This window comes from Stegostoma tigrinum, chromosome 22 (assembly GCF_030684315.1).
Source record: "Stegostoma tigrinum isolate sSteTig4 chromosome 22, sSteTig4.hap1, whole genome shotgun sequence".
Taxonomy (NCBI): Eukaryota; Metazoa; Chordata; class Chondrichthyes; order Orectolobiformes; family Stegostomatidae; genus Stegostoma; species Stegostoma tigrinum.
This window is the reverse complement of record NC_081375.1, coordinates 51,687,866-51,705,071: the sequence shown is the minus strand read 5'-3', so window position 1 is coordinate 51,705,071 and position 17,206 is coordinate 51,687,866. Positions and strand designations below refer to the sequence as shown.

General features: G+C 44.7%; 1 protein-coding gene across 6 annotated transcripts in view; it reads left to right on the top strand.

The window, feature by feature from the left end:
- The window catches only part of tmem94 (transmembrane protein 94), a 127,900-nt gene that overhangs the window by 55,076 nt on the left and 55,618 nt on the right, over positions 1 to 17,206 (top strand). For 5 of the 6 annotated variants that reach the window (XM_048554903.2, XM_048554902.2, XM_048554901.2 and 2 more), the window contains 4 exons: positions 3,605 to 3,707; positions 10,723 to 10,809; positions 12,430 to 12,546; positions 13,725 to 13,781. In XM_048554903.2, the coding sequence (XP_048410860.2) occupies positions 3,605 to 3,707; positions 10,723 to 10,809; positions 12,430 to 12,546; positions 13,725 to 13,781 (364 nt within the window). The remainder of the gene's footprint in view (positions 1 to 3,604; positions 3,708 to 10,722; positions 10,810 to 12,429; positions 12,547 to 13,724; positions 13,782 to 17,206) is intronic. The other variant, XM_059653825.1, reaches the window with a different exon arrangement.

Below are 17,206 nucleotides of genomic sequence, written 5' to 3'. Positions count from 1 at the left end.
GATACACGGATAGGAAAAGTTGAAAAATATGTGGGCCAAATGCTGGCAAATAGGACTAGATTTATAAAGGATATCTGCTCAGCATGGACTTCCTTTTTGATAGACCTGGATCAAAACAGGAGGGTTTTTCACCCGATTCCCTTTGACACCAGCTTTACTAGGGCTCCTTGATGCCACAGCCAGTCAAATGCTGCTTTAATGTCAAGGGCGTACTCATCTCACATCACCTCACCTCACCTCTGGATTTGGGCTCTTTGGCCCATCTTTGGATTGAGGCTTTAATGAAGTCAGGAGCTAAATCACTCTTAACAGGATCCGTACTGAGCATGCGTGGGCAGGTTACTGCTAAGCAAGTGCATTTGACATCACTGCCACAATCCTTTCCATCACAGACAAAACTGGTGGAATGGCAAATTGACCGGGTTGAATTTGTCCTGAGTTTTGTAGACTTAATTGATCCATTTTATTGATCTGTGTAGATGTTCACTTTTCAGCTTTTCTTCTCTCTATTTAAGCAGTAGTTCATTTGGTCATTCTTTTTGCTTCAAAATGGATGACCTCTCACTTCCGTGTATTGTGACCCATGTGTCGGAAATTTGTCCACTCCATGTTTATTTGTAATTTTATGTTCCTTTCTACCCTGCCAATATTCAAGTCATGACAAACCTGGCAATGCAGCTGTCCATTGTAATCCAATTAATCAGTAAAAAACAGCAGCTGAGCCTCAACAAAGATTGATTTGAAACCATGCTACTTCCTTCCGATTTGAGTATTATCCACACTCTGTCTTCTACTTAACTAGTCTCCTAACTTGGTCAATAATTTGCCTTTGATTCCACAAGCCTTACTTTTAGACAGCAGTCTGTTATCGAATGTCATCTGGGAGACCATACAAAGTACACACTCAGACCTGCCTGCTACCTCAATTACTTCCCGAAATGATTGTATTACAATTTTTGGACATGTCCTGCTCCTTTTAAATCCACGTTAATTTTCCCTAACTGATTCAAGTTTCTGTGTTCAGTCTTTCTGATCGTAAAGATTTTCATTGTACCTTCTGACCAATTACCTCTGAGATTTCTTAGTAAGATAGGAACGTATAGCTTTGGAAGCAAACCCCCTATTCGCTCAAACACTGGAATGATTATTTGTCTTCAGGACTATTGAAAGCACTTTTTAAAAATGAGGCATTGTGTTAAAGGTTTTGTCTGGAGACCTATTTCTCATGTCCATAACTATCTTCCCAGTTTGCATTATTCTATGTTCTATATCCTGAATTTCAACTGAATTGGAAATATAAGCACTGCGCACAGTGCTATCATAAAGGATCAAAGGGTCTGGATGGGAAGCAGGGCCCTGAATTGGATAATCAGCCGTGATCATATTGAATGGGGATGCACACTTGAAGGGGTGATTTTCTACATTTCTCTGTGTGAAAGTAGCCATTGTAACTACACAATTGTTTTTACCCATTTAGACGACAGGTGTTTTGTCTTTTCACAGCTCTTCTGTTTGTAGTAAGCAGTTTCACAGGAATCTCTCTAGGGCTGCCAATCCTCTAGTATTGTTCTCAAGTCAGTAGGATTTGAAAATTAGTCTCAACACTTCCTTAAGTAAGGAGTAAAAAAAACATAAACAGAATAATGTTGTTTTTTCATTTTTCAAGTTTACTGAGTATAAAAAATTGCCGATGAGTGAAAAAGTGCACTCTATCATTAACAGTCAAGATTAATCCAATTGGCTAACAAAAGCCTCTGTTAAGTCAGTTGTACTCTTCTCACCTCCCAGCATAGTTACCCATCCTTCCCACCCCCTGTGATGATGTGAAAAGGCTTCAAACTGAATTAGCCCAACAACTTCAGTCTGTTGCCATGTTTTTGCAGTTTGTATAGCAAAATGTCTGATCCATTTTTGAGGAAGATATGCACTTCATTAAATAAAAAAATCTGAAGAATGTCAGAAGCTGGAAATCTGAAACAATTGGAATTGCTGGAGAAACGCAACAAGTCTAGCAGCATTTGTGGAGACAGAAATAGACTTAACCCTTTGGATCCAGAGACCCTCCTTCAGATCTCATTTCTGAAGCTCAGATCGATAAAGGGTAATCAGTCAGTGTCTCTTCATTGCTGCAATTGGTAACCTTCCCCACACCCTCAATGCCTAATGTTATTGCCAAGCTTTCTTTCTAATCCAACTCACCCAAACATGTAATTTCTTCCTCCTGATTGCTGCTTTTTGGCTGTCACCTCCTGACACTGGATTCAATCTGCCCAGATGTGCAAGAAAGAGAAGGAGGGAATTAATATTCATCTCAGGCTCTTTGCTTCTCTAGCCTCTCCCAGTGTTCCTTGATCCCATTACCTCAAGAAATATCAACCAATGTACCCATTCCCTTTCTAATTCTCATGCGTTGGCATGTAACTGGCAGACGAACCAGTGGCAGTCGTGTGTCATGTGGTAGTTTGCAGTGAGAGGTCTTGTGACAGGTATCCAGTAATGCATCTAACCACAATTGTTGATCCTACTTGTACCTGGCTCATAACCATTCTTGCTGGTATTCCAGTGCAGAGTTATCCTTGACTGAGTGTAGCAGCCCAGCACGTTCCAAAACCAAAAACACCTTGTGCTGAAGGACACACTGAAGCTGCCGCACAGGTACAATGTAGACAGCTCAGTGTCTAGGACTTCACAGCCATGATACACTGAAGGTCTGGAAACTGACAAACATTCTGGCTACATGACTGACAAGGAAAAATGTGTATTGAGTGTTGAAATTACTAAAATTGTATTGGGACACCTCAGTGGATGAGGTGCAGGGAGAAAAGTTTATTTCCTTGCAATTCCAATAATTTCCAATTCGAAATGCTTTGCTTTGGGCTGTATGCCTGACTTGGAATTTAGCATACAAGTGTTAAGACTATTACAAGAACAGAAATTGCTGGTAAAAGTCAGCAGGTGTGGGGAGAAAACAGTGTTAATATTTCGAGTCTGGTGACTCTTCTTCAGGACTATTACAGTTGCACTGAGGCACCGAAGTAAATGTGCCGTATGGAGACGAGTTGAATTTTGCTACATCTTGAATTTTCTAAACAATACTTTGTGCAGTTTAAAATTTTATGAATCAACAGTATTTGTGGATAAGGTAGTCATTCCTTCCCAAAGACCTTAAAACCACATGAGTGAACCTTTTGTCCACCAGTGATTTTGAGGCTCAAGTGCGAATGTTCTTCGTGCATGTTTCTTTGCCCATCTCTTGATCCCGTTTCATAGCTGTCTTTTGCAAGTAATTAAGTAATCAACCAGGTCAGAAAGATGTGATATTTCAATCTATTTATAGTGCCTTTCTGAAGAATTTCATGCTTTATACCTGCCAGGGAGAAGAAGATTGTAATCCCCTTTTTCAAGCTGAATTGCAAACTGTTAATGCACACAAGTCTGCACTCTGAGTTCCCTTGTTGTAGTTACCACTCCTTAGCTATTTGTTTCTAGTTGCTTGACTCCCTGGCTCTGGAAAAAGAACTGTATGTGCATCAGTGTCCTTTGTGTTTTTCCCCCTTTTATAGTCAGTTTGCTATGTAAAGGTTGTACCTGTCTCGTTTCACAGGCGGAGTCTGGATCTAGCGCTATCTCGGCCTGTCACTGCACTTGACAATGAGCGGTACACGGTACAGTCAGTGATGGAGAAATACACAGTTCCTTTTGTTCTGGTAAGTCATTTTCATATCTATGCTTGTAGTTCTTGAGCTGAATTTGGAGTAACTGGTTCCTCAGCTCCTTGCAGCTAAAGCTTTCAATGCTCAATAGTGTATTTCAGTAATCCTGCAACTGCATTAGTATGTTGATTTATTTGCACTGTGTTTCCTTACCCCAAAGATGTTTCTCCTTATGGACTTAGTTTCACTCTCCACTGGAAAAGAATAAAGCTACAATTCCAAATGCTGCAAACCCAAGCCTAGTGTGATCACTGGATATCCAAAAAGAGGGTTTAAATCCAAGGTGGCAAGTTTGCTGCTCGCTGAGGAGAAAACGTTTTGTAAAGTTACCTTCCCAATTATGCTCCCTTCATATCCCGTAGACATTGGATTGTGCTGGTGACAGTGTCCATGAGCATCAAATCTGCAATAAAATCTTTTTCAGATGTACCTAACCAGCTAGATCCAACAGGCTGATCCTGTGTGTGAAGCATCTGAGCTAGGTCTTATCCTATCCATGAGTATTTTCCAGCTGAGGTCACTGCATATGGACAGGAGCAGGAACTTGATTTTCCTTGCTCATAAATCTAAAGTCTTTATTGAGGATTCCTGCCTTCTCTAAAAGACTGTTTAGCCCTGACAACTACACCTCCCTGTCGTGAAGCATTTTAACTCCCCCTCCCATTCCTTCGACGACATGTCCATCCCGGGCCGCCTGCAGTGCCATAATGGTGTCCCGTAGGTTGCAGGAACAGCAACTCATATTCCGCTTGGGAACCCTGCAGCCCAATGGTATAAATGTGGATTTCACCAGCTTCAAAATCTCCCCTCCCCCCACTGCATTCCAAAACCAGCCCAGCTTGTCCCCTCCTCCCACCTCAAGCCGCACTTCCATTTCCTACCAACTAACCTCATCCCACCCCCTTGACCTGTCTGTCCTCCCCAGACTGACCTATCCCCTCCCTACCTCCCCACCCATACTCTCCTCTCCACCTATCTTCTCCTCTATCAATCTTAGGCCTGCCTCCCCCCCCCCCCCCTATTTATTTCAGAATCCTCTCCCCATCCCCCTAGCCTGATGAAGGGTCGAGGCCCAAAATGTCAGCTTTTGTGCTCTGAAGATGCTGCTTGGCCTCCTGTGTTCATCCAGCTCCACACTTTATCCTGAGTTTGAAGTTGCCTTGATTTTATAGTTGAGTTTCGTACTGGTGTTCTGTTCCCCACTGAGAGCCTTTCTTTATAATTTTAGACCTTCCATACCCAGCAACATTCCTGGTAAATCTCTTATGAACCTTCTCCAGTTTAATAATATCCTTCCTATAACAGGCTGACCAGAACTGGCTACAGTATTCCTGAAGAGGCCTCAACAATGACCTGTACAACCTCAGCATGACTTCTCAATTCCTATACTCAAAGTAACACTTTGGCACATTTCTTGGTCTCTTTGATCGTGGAACTGCCCACGGGTTGAACAGTTCTGCTGTCCTAACCAAAGAAGACAGTCCTAGTGCCAACGAGCAATCCATACACATTTGATTCTGTTACTTGAAGCCGGCATTGTGTCTTGTGGCAATATGGTTCATTTTGTATCTTAAATTCATAGATTTGTACAGCATGAAAACACACCCTTCAGTCCAACCTGTCCATGCCGAGCATAATCCCACACTAAACTAGTCACACCTGCCTGGTCCTGGCCCATATTCCTCTAAACCTTTCCTATTCACGTACTTATCTAAATGTCTTGTAAACGATGTAATTGTACCTGCATTCACCATTTCGTCAGGAAGCTCATTCTACACGCAAACCACGGTCTGTGTGAAAATTTGCCCCTCATGTCTTTTTTAAACCCCTGTCCTCTCACCTTAAAAATGTGCCCCCTAGCCTTGATACCCCTCATCCTAGGGAAAAGACAGTAACCATTAACTCTTAACTCATTATTTTATAAGTTTCTATGAGAACGTCTCTCAACTCTTCCTACACTCCAGGGGAAAAAAGGTCCCAGCCTATCTAGGATAATAAAATGTGAGGCTGGATGAACACAGCAGGCCAAGCAGCATCTCAGGAGCACAAAAGCTGACGTTTCGGGCCTAGACCCTTCATCAGAGAGGGGGATGGGGGGAGGGAACTGGAATAAATAGGGAGAGAGGGGGAGGCGGACCGAAGATGGAGAGTAAAGAAGATAGGTGGAGAGGGTGTAGGTGGGGAGGTAGGGAGGGGATAGGTCAGTCCAGGGAAGACGGACAGGTCAAGGAGGTGGGATGAGGTTAGTAGGTAGCTGGGGGTGCGGCTTGGGGTGGGAGGAAGGGATGGGTGAGAGGAAGAGCCGGTTAGGGAGGCAGAGACAGGTTGGACTGGTTTTGGGATGCAGTGGGTGGGGGGGAAGAGCTGGGCTGGTTGTGTGGTGCAGTGGGGGGAGGGGATGAACTGGGCTGGTTTAGGGATGCAGTAGGGGAAGGGGAGATTTTGAAACTGGTGAAGTCCACATTGATACCATATGGCTGCAGGGTTCCCAGGCGGAATATGAGTTGCTGTTCCTGCCCTCGTCGACCCATCGTCTCAGCCTGCTCCCGCCCCACCGAACTCATCTCCACCTATCTGGACTCCATTTTCTCCCCTTTGGTCCAGGAACTCCCCACCTATGTCCGTGACACCACCCACGCCGTCCACCTCCTCCAGGACTTCCAATTCCCTGGCCCCCAACACCTCATATTCACCATGGACGTCCAGTCCCTGGACACCTGCATTCCGCATGGAGACGGCCTCAAGGCCCTCCGCTTCTTCCTGTCCCGCAGGCCCGACCAGGCCCCCTCCACCGACACTCTCATCCGCCTAGCTGAACTCGTCCTCACACTCAACAACTTCTCTTTTGACTCCTCCCACTTCCTACAGACTAAGGGGGTGGCCATGGGCACCCGCATGGGCCCCAGCTATGCCTGCCTCATTGTAGGTTACGTGGAACAGTCCCTCTTCCGCACCTACACAGGCCCCAAACCCCACCTCTTCCTCCGGTACATTGATGACTGTATCGGCGCCGCCTCTTGCTCCCCAGAGGAGCTCGAACAGTTCATCCACTTCACCAACACCTTCCACCCCAACCTTCAGTTCACCTGGGCCATCTCCAGCACATCCCTCACCTTCCTGGACCTCTCAGTCTCCATCTCAGGCAACCAGCTTGTAACTGATGTCCATTTCAAGCCCACCGACTCCCACAGCTACCTAGAATACACCTCCTCCCACCCACCCTCCTGCAAAAATTCCATCCCCTATTCCCAATTCCTCCGCCTCCGCCGCATCTGCTCCCACGATAAGACATTCCACTCCCACACATCCCAGATGTCCAAGTTCTTTAAGGACCGCAACTTTCCCCCCACGGTGATTGAGAACGCCCTTGACCGCGTCTCCCGCATTTCCCGCGACACATCCCTCACACCCCGCCCCCGCCACAACCGCCCCAAGAGGATCCCCCTCGTTCTCACACACCACCCCACCAACCTCCGGATACAACGCATTATCCTCCGACACTTCCGCCATTTACAATCCGACCCCACCACCCAAGACATTTTTCCATCCCCTCCCCTGTCTGCTTTCCGGAGAGACCACTCTCTCCGTGACTCCCTTGTTCGCTCCACACTGCCCTCCAACCCCACCACACCCGGCACCTTCCCCTGCAACCGCAGGAAATGCTACACTTGTCCCCACACCTCCTCCCTCACCCCCATCCCAGGCCCCAAGATGACATTCCACATTAAGCAGAGGTTCACCTGCACATCTGCCAATGTGGTATACTGCATCCACTGTACCCGGTGCGGCTTCCTCTACATTGGGGAAACCAAGCGGAGGCTTGGGGACCGCTTTGCAGAACACCTCCGCTCAGTTCGCAACAAACAACTGCACCTCCCAGTCGCAAACCATTTCCACTCCCCCTCCCATTCTCTTGATGACATGTCCATCATGGGCCTCCTGCACTGCCACAATGATGCCACCCGAAGGTTGCAGGAACAGCAACTCATATTCCGCCTGGGAACCCTGCAGCCATATGGTATCAATGTGGACTTCACCAGTTTCAAAATCTCCCCTTCCCCTACTGCATCCCTAAACCAGCCCAGTTCATCCCCTCCCCCCACTGCACCACACAACCAGCCCAGCTCTTCCCCCCCACCCACTGCATCCCAAAACCAGTCCAACCTGTCTCTGCCTCCCTAACCGGCTCTTCCTCTCACCCATCCCTTCCTCCCACCCCAAGCCGCACCCCCAGCTACCTACTAACCTCATCCCACCTCCTTGACCTGTCCGTCTTCCCTGGACTGACCTATCCCCTCCCTACCTCCCCACCTACACCCTCTCCACCTATCTTCTTTACTCTCCATCTTCGGTCCGCCTCCCCCTCTCTCCCTATTTATTCCAGTTCCCTCCCCCCATCCCCCTCTCTGATGAAGGGTCTAGGCCCGAAACGTCAGCTTTTGTGCTCCTGAGATGCTGCTTGGCCTGCTGTGTTCATCCAGCCTCACATTTTATTATCTTGGAATCTCCAGCATCTGCAGTTCCCATTATCTCTGATACTATTTTAACCCCCAGCCTATCTAGCCTTTCTTTATAATTCAGACCTTCCATTCCTGGCAAATCTCTTATGAACCTTCTCCTGTTTAATAATATCCTTCCTATAACAGGCTGACCAGAACAGTATTCCTGAAGAGGCCTCAACAATGACCTGTACAACCTCAACATGACTTCCCAACTCCTATACTCAAAGGACTGAGCAATGATGGCAAGTGTGCCAAATGCCTTTTAATCACCCTGTCTATATGTGACGCAAACTTCAAAGAATTTTGTACCTGATCCCCACGGTCCCTCAGTTCTGCAGCACTAGCCAAGACCATACCAGTTCATTGACTTGGTCGGTAACTTGCACCCTGCCTTCAAATTCATATGGTCTATCTCAAACACCCCCTCCCCTTTCTTGACTTCTCCATTTCCATTTCTGGCGATAGTTTATGGTCTGACATTTACGATAAACACACAGACTCCCGTAACTACCTAGATTACAGCACACCCCCCCCCCGCCACCCTGTGTCCTGCGAAAACTCCATCCCCTTGTCCCAACTCCTCCACCTCAGTCACATCTACTCTGACAAGGGAACATCCCACTCACAAGCATCCCAGATATCTGCCTTTTTCAAACGACACCCTTTCCCTCCCTCTGTCATCCAGACAGCTCTCCACCACACCTTCTCCATTCCCTGCTCTATAGCTCTTAACCCCACCTCCCCGCCCCTAAATGTGATAAAGGTAAGGATTCCTTGTCTTCACTTTCTACCCCACCAGCCTCCGCATCCAACATATCGTCCTCAAACACTTCCACCAACTACAATTGGATCCCACCTCCCAGAACATCTTTCACTCCCCACCCCTCTCTGCCTTCCACAAGGACCATTTCCCTCACCATTCCTTAGTTCGCGCCACACTCCACCAACCACTCCAACCCGCCTGGTCCCAAAACTCTGAAAAACTTGCCCATACACCACCTCCCTCACTGTCAGCCAGGGTCTAAAACAGTCCTTCCAGGTGAGGCAGTTTTCTGGTGTGGTCTTCTCTACATCAGTGAGACCAAATTAGACAGTGTTATCATTTTGCCGAGCATCTTCACCTGGCCTGTAATGGCCAGACTAACCTCCCGATCACCACCCATTTCAACTCCACCTCCACCCCCTTCCCTTTCCCACCCCTCCAACATGCCTCTGTTCAACTTCCTCCAGTGTCTCAGCGCTTTAGTATGTAAATTTGATAAACAGCACCTTACCTTCAGCCTGGGCACCCTACAGCATTCAACTTTGAGTTCTCCAGTTTCAAATAACCTTCCCACCATCCCCTCGCTCCCCTTCCAGCCCGCCACTCCCTTTCCATTCCACCTTCTGACCCTCCCTTCCACCACCAGCTGGATTCATCCCTCCCATCAGCCAGCCTACCACCAATGTCCACCTATCACCACCATTCTGCTGCGCCTCCCCCCCCCCCCCCCCCCCCCCCCCCCCCCCAACCTTTATCTGCCACTCCTTCTATCCTCCCATCTAGTCCTGGAGAAGGGTAATACCCAAAACATTGACTTCTCCTTTCCTCCCTGGCTTGCTGTGTTCTTCCAGCCTCTTGTTTGTCTACCCTACCATTTCTGTCAACTGGAATTTGTTTCGGATCTGAAAGCATTTGTGATCTAATTTTGGTGATGATGAGTAGACCACTTATTTACTTAAAATTTTTTGCTTTCAGATGACATAATTAAGATAAACAGTGTAAATGCATTTGAAGAGAAACTAGGTAGTTGCAAGAGAAAAAATAAATAAGGATACACAAAATTAAGTGAAGTCAGGTGGAAAGATGCTTGTGTGAAAAATAATAATCAGCATAGATCAGTTGGACACAGTAGCCTGTTTCTATGCCATAAATGCTATGTAATTTAGGAATGATGTCACTATGCAAACTGATTTAAAGTGACATTATCAATGCTGTTTTAGAGAGGCTAAATTTACATAGACTTGTAGAAATTGCTCAATGTGATTTCTCGTGATCTAATGGCTAAATTTTCAGTGTCAATCCAGAACTAGCCACCACCTGGAGAATGCAATCTTGCTGTTCTCTGGATTTAATCTAGAAATGTATTGATATTGTACGCTGCAGTTCATAATAAGGTTTCAGCCTAATGATATTGAGAGATAGTTAAGAGGACTGTTTCATGCAAAGGAAGCCAAAAGGAGTCTTTATTGGAAAATGCTACAAAATAAAACATCTCTGGCCATTCTTTAGTGGCTACCTGTTCAGTAAATGCTGGCATGCTGTAATCTCCGGGTGTAGCTCATGGCTTTACATAGACACTACTAAAAATGAGTATATTTCAAAATAGCTGCATTGGATCTATTTGGGCAGATAATCGGGTATGATGATTCTGGTGCTCACTCTCCTGCTGTAATATGTTCAGTAGTTGCCTGTTGACCATTAAGAAAAATACCCGTGATTTATGCCTGTTCCTTTTTTTTTTAAGGCTTTGTTTCTGATTACCAATGCTGTGCGTTTTGCACTCAAAGCACCCGGAATTGGCAATTGGCAGTTCACTTTCTTTCAGCTTCAGGTAAGCTTGTTGCCGTTAGCATAATTCAAAGCAATAGTGCAAGTTTTTCATTGCAGGACGATATTAAATGTCTCCCACTAGGACCACATCAAATAGCTTGCTAGGCTAATATTCCAATATATTGCTAACGTGAAGGCATTGCATTGTCAGAGGTGGTCTATGGGAGAAATGTTCAGCCATATCCTGCAATTCTGCAACAGTGCAACAGCCTAGTGGTATTATCACTGGACTGATAATCCGGAGACCCAGGTAATGTTCTGAGGACCAGGGTTTGAATCCTGCCATTGCAGATTTTTTTAAAATTCAAATTCAACTCATTTGGTGCACTAATGTCCTATAGGGAAGGAAGCTGCTGTATTTGGTCTGGTCTACATGGGACTCCAAACCCACAGCAATAATAGCCCCTGAGCAATTAGGGATGGGCATTAAGTGCTGGCCTAGTCAATGACATCCTCATCCCATGAAAATATTTTCAAAATTGGCATTCACTAAATCAGGTGAACATTGAAGCTCTCTGACACTATTCAGAAAGCAGTTCTCTGCATCCCCTGTCCAACAAATATTCCTCACCCAACATAAGAAACAGTGCGTAATGTTGTCTATCTGAATATTAAGACATTGCGTTTCAAAGGTAGCAGTGGTATGTGAAACATTTTTGAAGTATTTCCGGGAGATAGCATCAGGTCACATGTAAACATAAATTCAGTGATGACCGTGTTGTCTTGATATCCTCCTTTCTCTGTCCGTGGCTGTGTGCGCATCTCGGTGGGAGGAGAGAAGAGATATGGATTGAAACTTTGTTGAATTGGTGGCCCCCTCCACCTTGGGGTAAACGTCAGAGCTGAACCTGCCACTCCTCTGCAGTTGCCACACCTTCTTCCCCCTAGTCCCTACACACGTGTGCATTCACATTAACTGGCACAGGTCTGGTAGGAGCAACATCGTGGGAATGTAGGGCTAGTAGATCCAGACTGACATTGCTGTGTGAGAGGCGTTGTACACAAACCAGGTTTAGAAGGGAACTGGAATGATGGCAAATACATTGGAGGTGTTCTCTGGGGTCCAGTGGGCATATGGAGGTGCCCAATCTTCTTTCCCATCAGTTGTAGCAATCAGGCTTCCCACTCAAGCCTTCTCCAGCTGTTGGAAATGTAATGGCTTGGGTGGGAAGAGGCTCTTAAGTGACCATTCATTAACCATCCAGTTGGCCCATGGGTCAGGCATGTGCTGCCTCCCTCTTGGTGTGTAAAATTGCACCACGATGGTGAGTAGGTCCTGTCACCCATGACACTGTGCTCAATTTTACCCCTGTTGCCTCCCAACCCTCTCCACTGGAGCAATGCTTAAAATTACACTTGTCCAGTTGCTTGCATTTATTCAATAAACTGTTGATAATTGTGGTTGAGTTCATCATTACCCAATCCACAGGGATTTTAATCTGCAAACGTTGATTTCTTTTTGCTCCTTTGGGAAAATTTAAACTAATTAAAATCTCACTTAATTCTTTTTTGCAAATAATGCTAACTTGTTGATTTTAATCTGTATGATTTGTATCTGATTGTATGATCTGAATTATTTGTTGCGTTTGCTTATATAGTATAGATCACTTTTTGTGTTTAGGTAAATGGGGTTCTGCCTATTCTTCCCTTGCTCTTTCCTGTGGTGTGGGTGCTCGTCACAGCATACGGAGAGGCTAGAGTCCTCGCTCAGTTCAGCAAAGCTCCTCCAGTTGGCCTGGTATGTTTCTTTGGCTTCTGCCTAGAATTAAGCAAATTGGGACTGCAACAAAATAAATCGAGGAAGTGGAGAGTGATGCATGCTTGATATTTGGTTTAAGAAAACTTTTTTATAAACTGACTTTTCAAGATTTAACAACAAAACATTTGTTTATATATAATGCTTTTAATGCAGTGAAACTTGCTGAGGCATTTTGCAGGGGCATTCTACAGCAAAATGTGACATCAGCTGGGTGAGGAGATACTGAGTCAGATAGCTGATACTTCAGTTTTTAGTGAATGTTCTAAAAAAGAAAATGAAGTGTGGAGGTGTGAGTGGCATTTCTGACATTAGACAGTGAAAAGCATGGCCAAGAATGGTGGACTCATTAATATTGGGCATGCGCAAGGGACCGAAATTAAAGGAGTGCAGATATCTTTTTGGGATGGAGGATGTTACGGACAAATGGTGGAGAAAAACCAGGGAGAATAATGAAAACAATGATAAGAAATGTAAAATTTAGGTGTTTGACAGACAAGCCAATGTAAGTCAACCATCACAGAGATGACGGGGGAATGGGATATTACTTTTGTGCCTTTCATTCATACAACATTTTGAATGATAAAAGCTGCTGCGTTATAGTCACTGAGGTAATAACATACTTAGGCATTCACGCCTTACCAGTTGTATTTTCCACTATAGTTGCTCAAACGTTGGCTTTGGTGCCAGCAGGGATGGAGAATAGCTGAAATAATGATGGCCATCAGGGAGCCAAGGCAGCTTGATTCATTTAAGGGTCACATTCTCAGTCTTTAAGGCTCCTTCAGGTGTTTTGTTTAGTTCTCTAGGTGATTCAGGATGGAGGAAAAATACAAGGAAGTTAATTATGCAGTTGTACAGGTCAGGAGGTGGTGCTACAACTGAAATAAATAACATTGATTCTTCTGGGCTAGGTGAATGGTTTCAGCTCGTTGGTCAAAGGACTGTATGGCCAAATTGACCTCTTTCAATGCACTCTTTGTATCCAGGGAGGTCCCTATTACATTGTATTTGGGGTGAGGGTTGATGAATCCAGTGGAATATTGAGGGAGTGTAGGCATAACTCTGTGCTCTACACTAAGTAAACTTCTCACATTTTGTTTTAAAGGTGTAGATTCATTAGCTATAATTGGAATTGATTGTCTGTTCTCTCCTTCCAGCTGGCAAAATTCTCTGAGGACACCCTGAGCAGCTACACTGAAGTTGTTTCTTCAAAGGTATAGACTTTGCATTGCATCATGCCTCAGCTGCTGTCTTTTCATGTACTTTCCATATCTGCATTCACCTGGTGCAGTTGGATTTTTGGTCACTCATTTATTTGTAATAACGAATGGTCTATCGCGCAAAGCATGTTTTCAGAGGGACTTTGGAGGGCATAAAGTGTAACTTGCTGTTATCTGTCCACTAGTATTAATAATTTTACTTTTACTTTCAGTATAAGTACACAGTCTAGCTTGAGAATCTTCTGCCACGAATTTCCTTGGCTATATTGCAATTACTTCGATTATAATTAGATGCCTCTGTTAACTGTTTTATTCTTTCGAGCTGTTATTTATGTTCCTTCAGGCAAGTTGCAAGCAGCTGCCTGGAAAGGGCAGCACCAGTTTTGAGTTCTTTTGAAAAAAATTGCCCTGGCAATGTGACATCGTGACATCCAGTAATAAACATGGGGTTTGGTTTCTACTTAATATAGGCTGATAAGCAGAATATAGGTTTGTGTACCAGTGAGAATGCCACCTGCAGAGGCCTTAGGCATAGGATTGTGAAATAGCGCAAATGGTTATGTAGATAAAGTGACATCAAAACATTGTTTTTAAGTAAACTTTGTAGTGGGAATATTATTGCATCACTTGCATGCACAGTTGGGTTCATCTTTTACATGTACAGTTCATCACATTGGACCTTCTTGGTTTTGTCTGTTAAATTGGGCAAGAAATTAGTTCTGTATTAGTACTTCTTCCTGGACAATCAAGGAATCATACCATGAAGTACAAATAATATTTCTCCTGATGAGTCTTTATCCCTTCCCTGAAAAGGAATCAAGGGAGAAGGGGCTTGGGAATAACAAAATGCACAATTTTTATTCCAGTAGTGTCCTCAACAGAGTTGTGATGCATTTGTGCCATTTGGGTTTATAAAAAACTTCTCCTGTTGTTTTATCAAATGAAAACCGAATGGTTTGTTCTGAAACTGTGCATTGTCTTGAACAAATAACCTGGCCCCCATCAATTACACTGTTCTCACTCGATCCTTAACAGTTACCTATGTTGGTTAGACCACTGACCAATACCATAAACATCAATTACAGAGTTATGGCTTGAGCCCTATCAAATGGCTCACACATTTTGGGTAGTTCAGTACGCTGTTCACAGCGCAATTCATAGTCTAATCAATGTTTCCTATGGGTTTTGTGGCCACACAGCTGCTCAGAGCGTCTGCATGCTTCAGTTGGCGTATGAGCAAATTTGTCGCAAAAGTCCCTGCCACGCACAGACCTTGAGTGGGGGGGGTCCAAGCGGCAGCAGGAAAAATGGAAGAGCGTGTAGTGCTTTATGCTAATTAAATGCAGATAAGTAGTTGCCCTGTGCAATGAATGCAGTTCTTTACTCAGAGAGTGGTAAGGGCGTGGGATGCCCTGCCTGCCAATGTAGTTAACCCGGCCACATTAGGAGCATTTAAACAGTCCTTGGATAAGCATATGGATGATGATGGGATAGTGTAGGGGGATGGGCTTAGATTAGCTCACAGGTCAGCGCAACATTGAGGGCCGAAGGGCCTGTTCTGCACTGTATTGTTCTATGTTCTGTGTAACCAACATCTGAAATGGAAGGTTACTTAGATTTTGTACTACTGTTTGCTCCATATTTGGGATTACTAGTGCTTTCTCCAACCCCATCCCATTTCACATTTTAAGAAATAGAGTTGACCGGTTTATGATGCACTGTCTGCTGGTACAATGGTCCCTCAGAGCCATTGAAATAACTTGTCACAAAGCTACGGGACCAAGTACTTGATAGTGATTATTGCTCACGTTCACATTCTGACAGATATGCTATTCACTGGGTACAGGAGCAAATTGTCAGTACACATGTGCCTGCTATAATTCCCGTGGGCAGTACCAGCTGCATTGATGTGAATGTAATCTTTTACCGTCAGATTTACTAATGCCTGCCAGCCAGCTTCCTGTTATCCGTTATATCTGTACTAATCCAGCTCCCTGATCATATCCGATTCCCTATCAACCACCAACCAACAGTGTCAAGGAGATCAGTATTCACGTTTTCATATTACACTATTGGCCCAGGAATTTTGGTGCTAATCTTGCTTCAACTATTAAGCTGTGACTTATCCAAGCCAGCTGCCAATTCCAATTTGTCATAATGTTTGACTGTTTACAAAACGTTGACTGAAAGATTAAGACCAAAACAGCTGGATAAAAATAATTTAATGTGACTCCTGACTAGCTGTCCTGATGCCTTAGATTGCATAGCTTTTCTGCATTTAATGCAGGATGTAGTATAAAAATATTGAAGATGCCAAGTGCTGAATCTTCATTATACAACTTCCTGTTTCACCCTGTTTTGAGTTTGTATATATGAATATAATCGGCAGGGCCTGTGTTTATAGCCATCCCTTATTAACTTTGAACTGATTGGTTGCTGATAATTTTCAAGGACAGCTAAGAGTCGACCATAAGACATAGGAGTGGAAGTAAGGCCATTCAGCCCATCAAGTCCACTCCGCCATTTAAAGCATGGCTGATGGGCATTTCAACTTCTCTTCCCTGCAGTCTCCCCGTAGCCCTTGATTTCTTCTGAGATCAAGAATTTGTCGATCTCTGCCTTGAAGGCATCTAACGTCCCGGCCTCCACTGCACTCCGTGGCAATGAATTCCACAAGCCCACCACTCTCTGGCTAAGAAATGTCATCTCATTTCCGTTTTAAATTTACCCCCTCTTATTCTAAGGCTGTGCCCATGGGTCCTAGTCTCCCCACCTGACGGAAACAACTTCCCAGCATTCACCCCTTCTAATCCATACATAACCTTGTAAGTTTCTATTAGATCTCCCCTCAACCTTCTAAACTCTAATGAATACAATCCTAGGATCCTTAGCCGTTCATCATACGTTAAACCTACCATTCCAGGGATCATCCGTGTGAATCTCTGCTGGACAAGCTCCACGGCTAGTATGCCCTTCCTGAGGTGTGGGGCCCAAAATTGGACACCGTATTCTAAATGGGGCCTAACTAGAGGTTCACAAAGTCTCAGAAGCACGTTGCTGCTTTCATATTCCAACCCTCTTGAGATAAACGACAACATTACATTTGCTTTCTTAATCATGGACTCTACCTGCAAGTTAACTTTTAGAGAATCCTGGACCAACACTCCCAGATCCCTTTGTACTTCTGCTTTACGAATTTTCTCACGGTTTAGAAAATAGTCCATCCCTGTATTCTTTTTTCCAAAGTGCAAAACCTCACATTTGCTCAAGTTGAATTTCATCAGCCATTTCCTGGACCACTCTCCTAAACTGTCTTGAATCTTTCTGCAGCTTCCCCACCTCCTCAGTACTACCTGCCTGTCCACTTAGCTTCGTATCATCGGCAAACTTTGCCAGAATGCCCCCAGTCCCTTCATCCA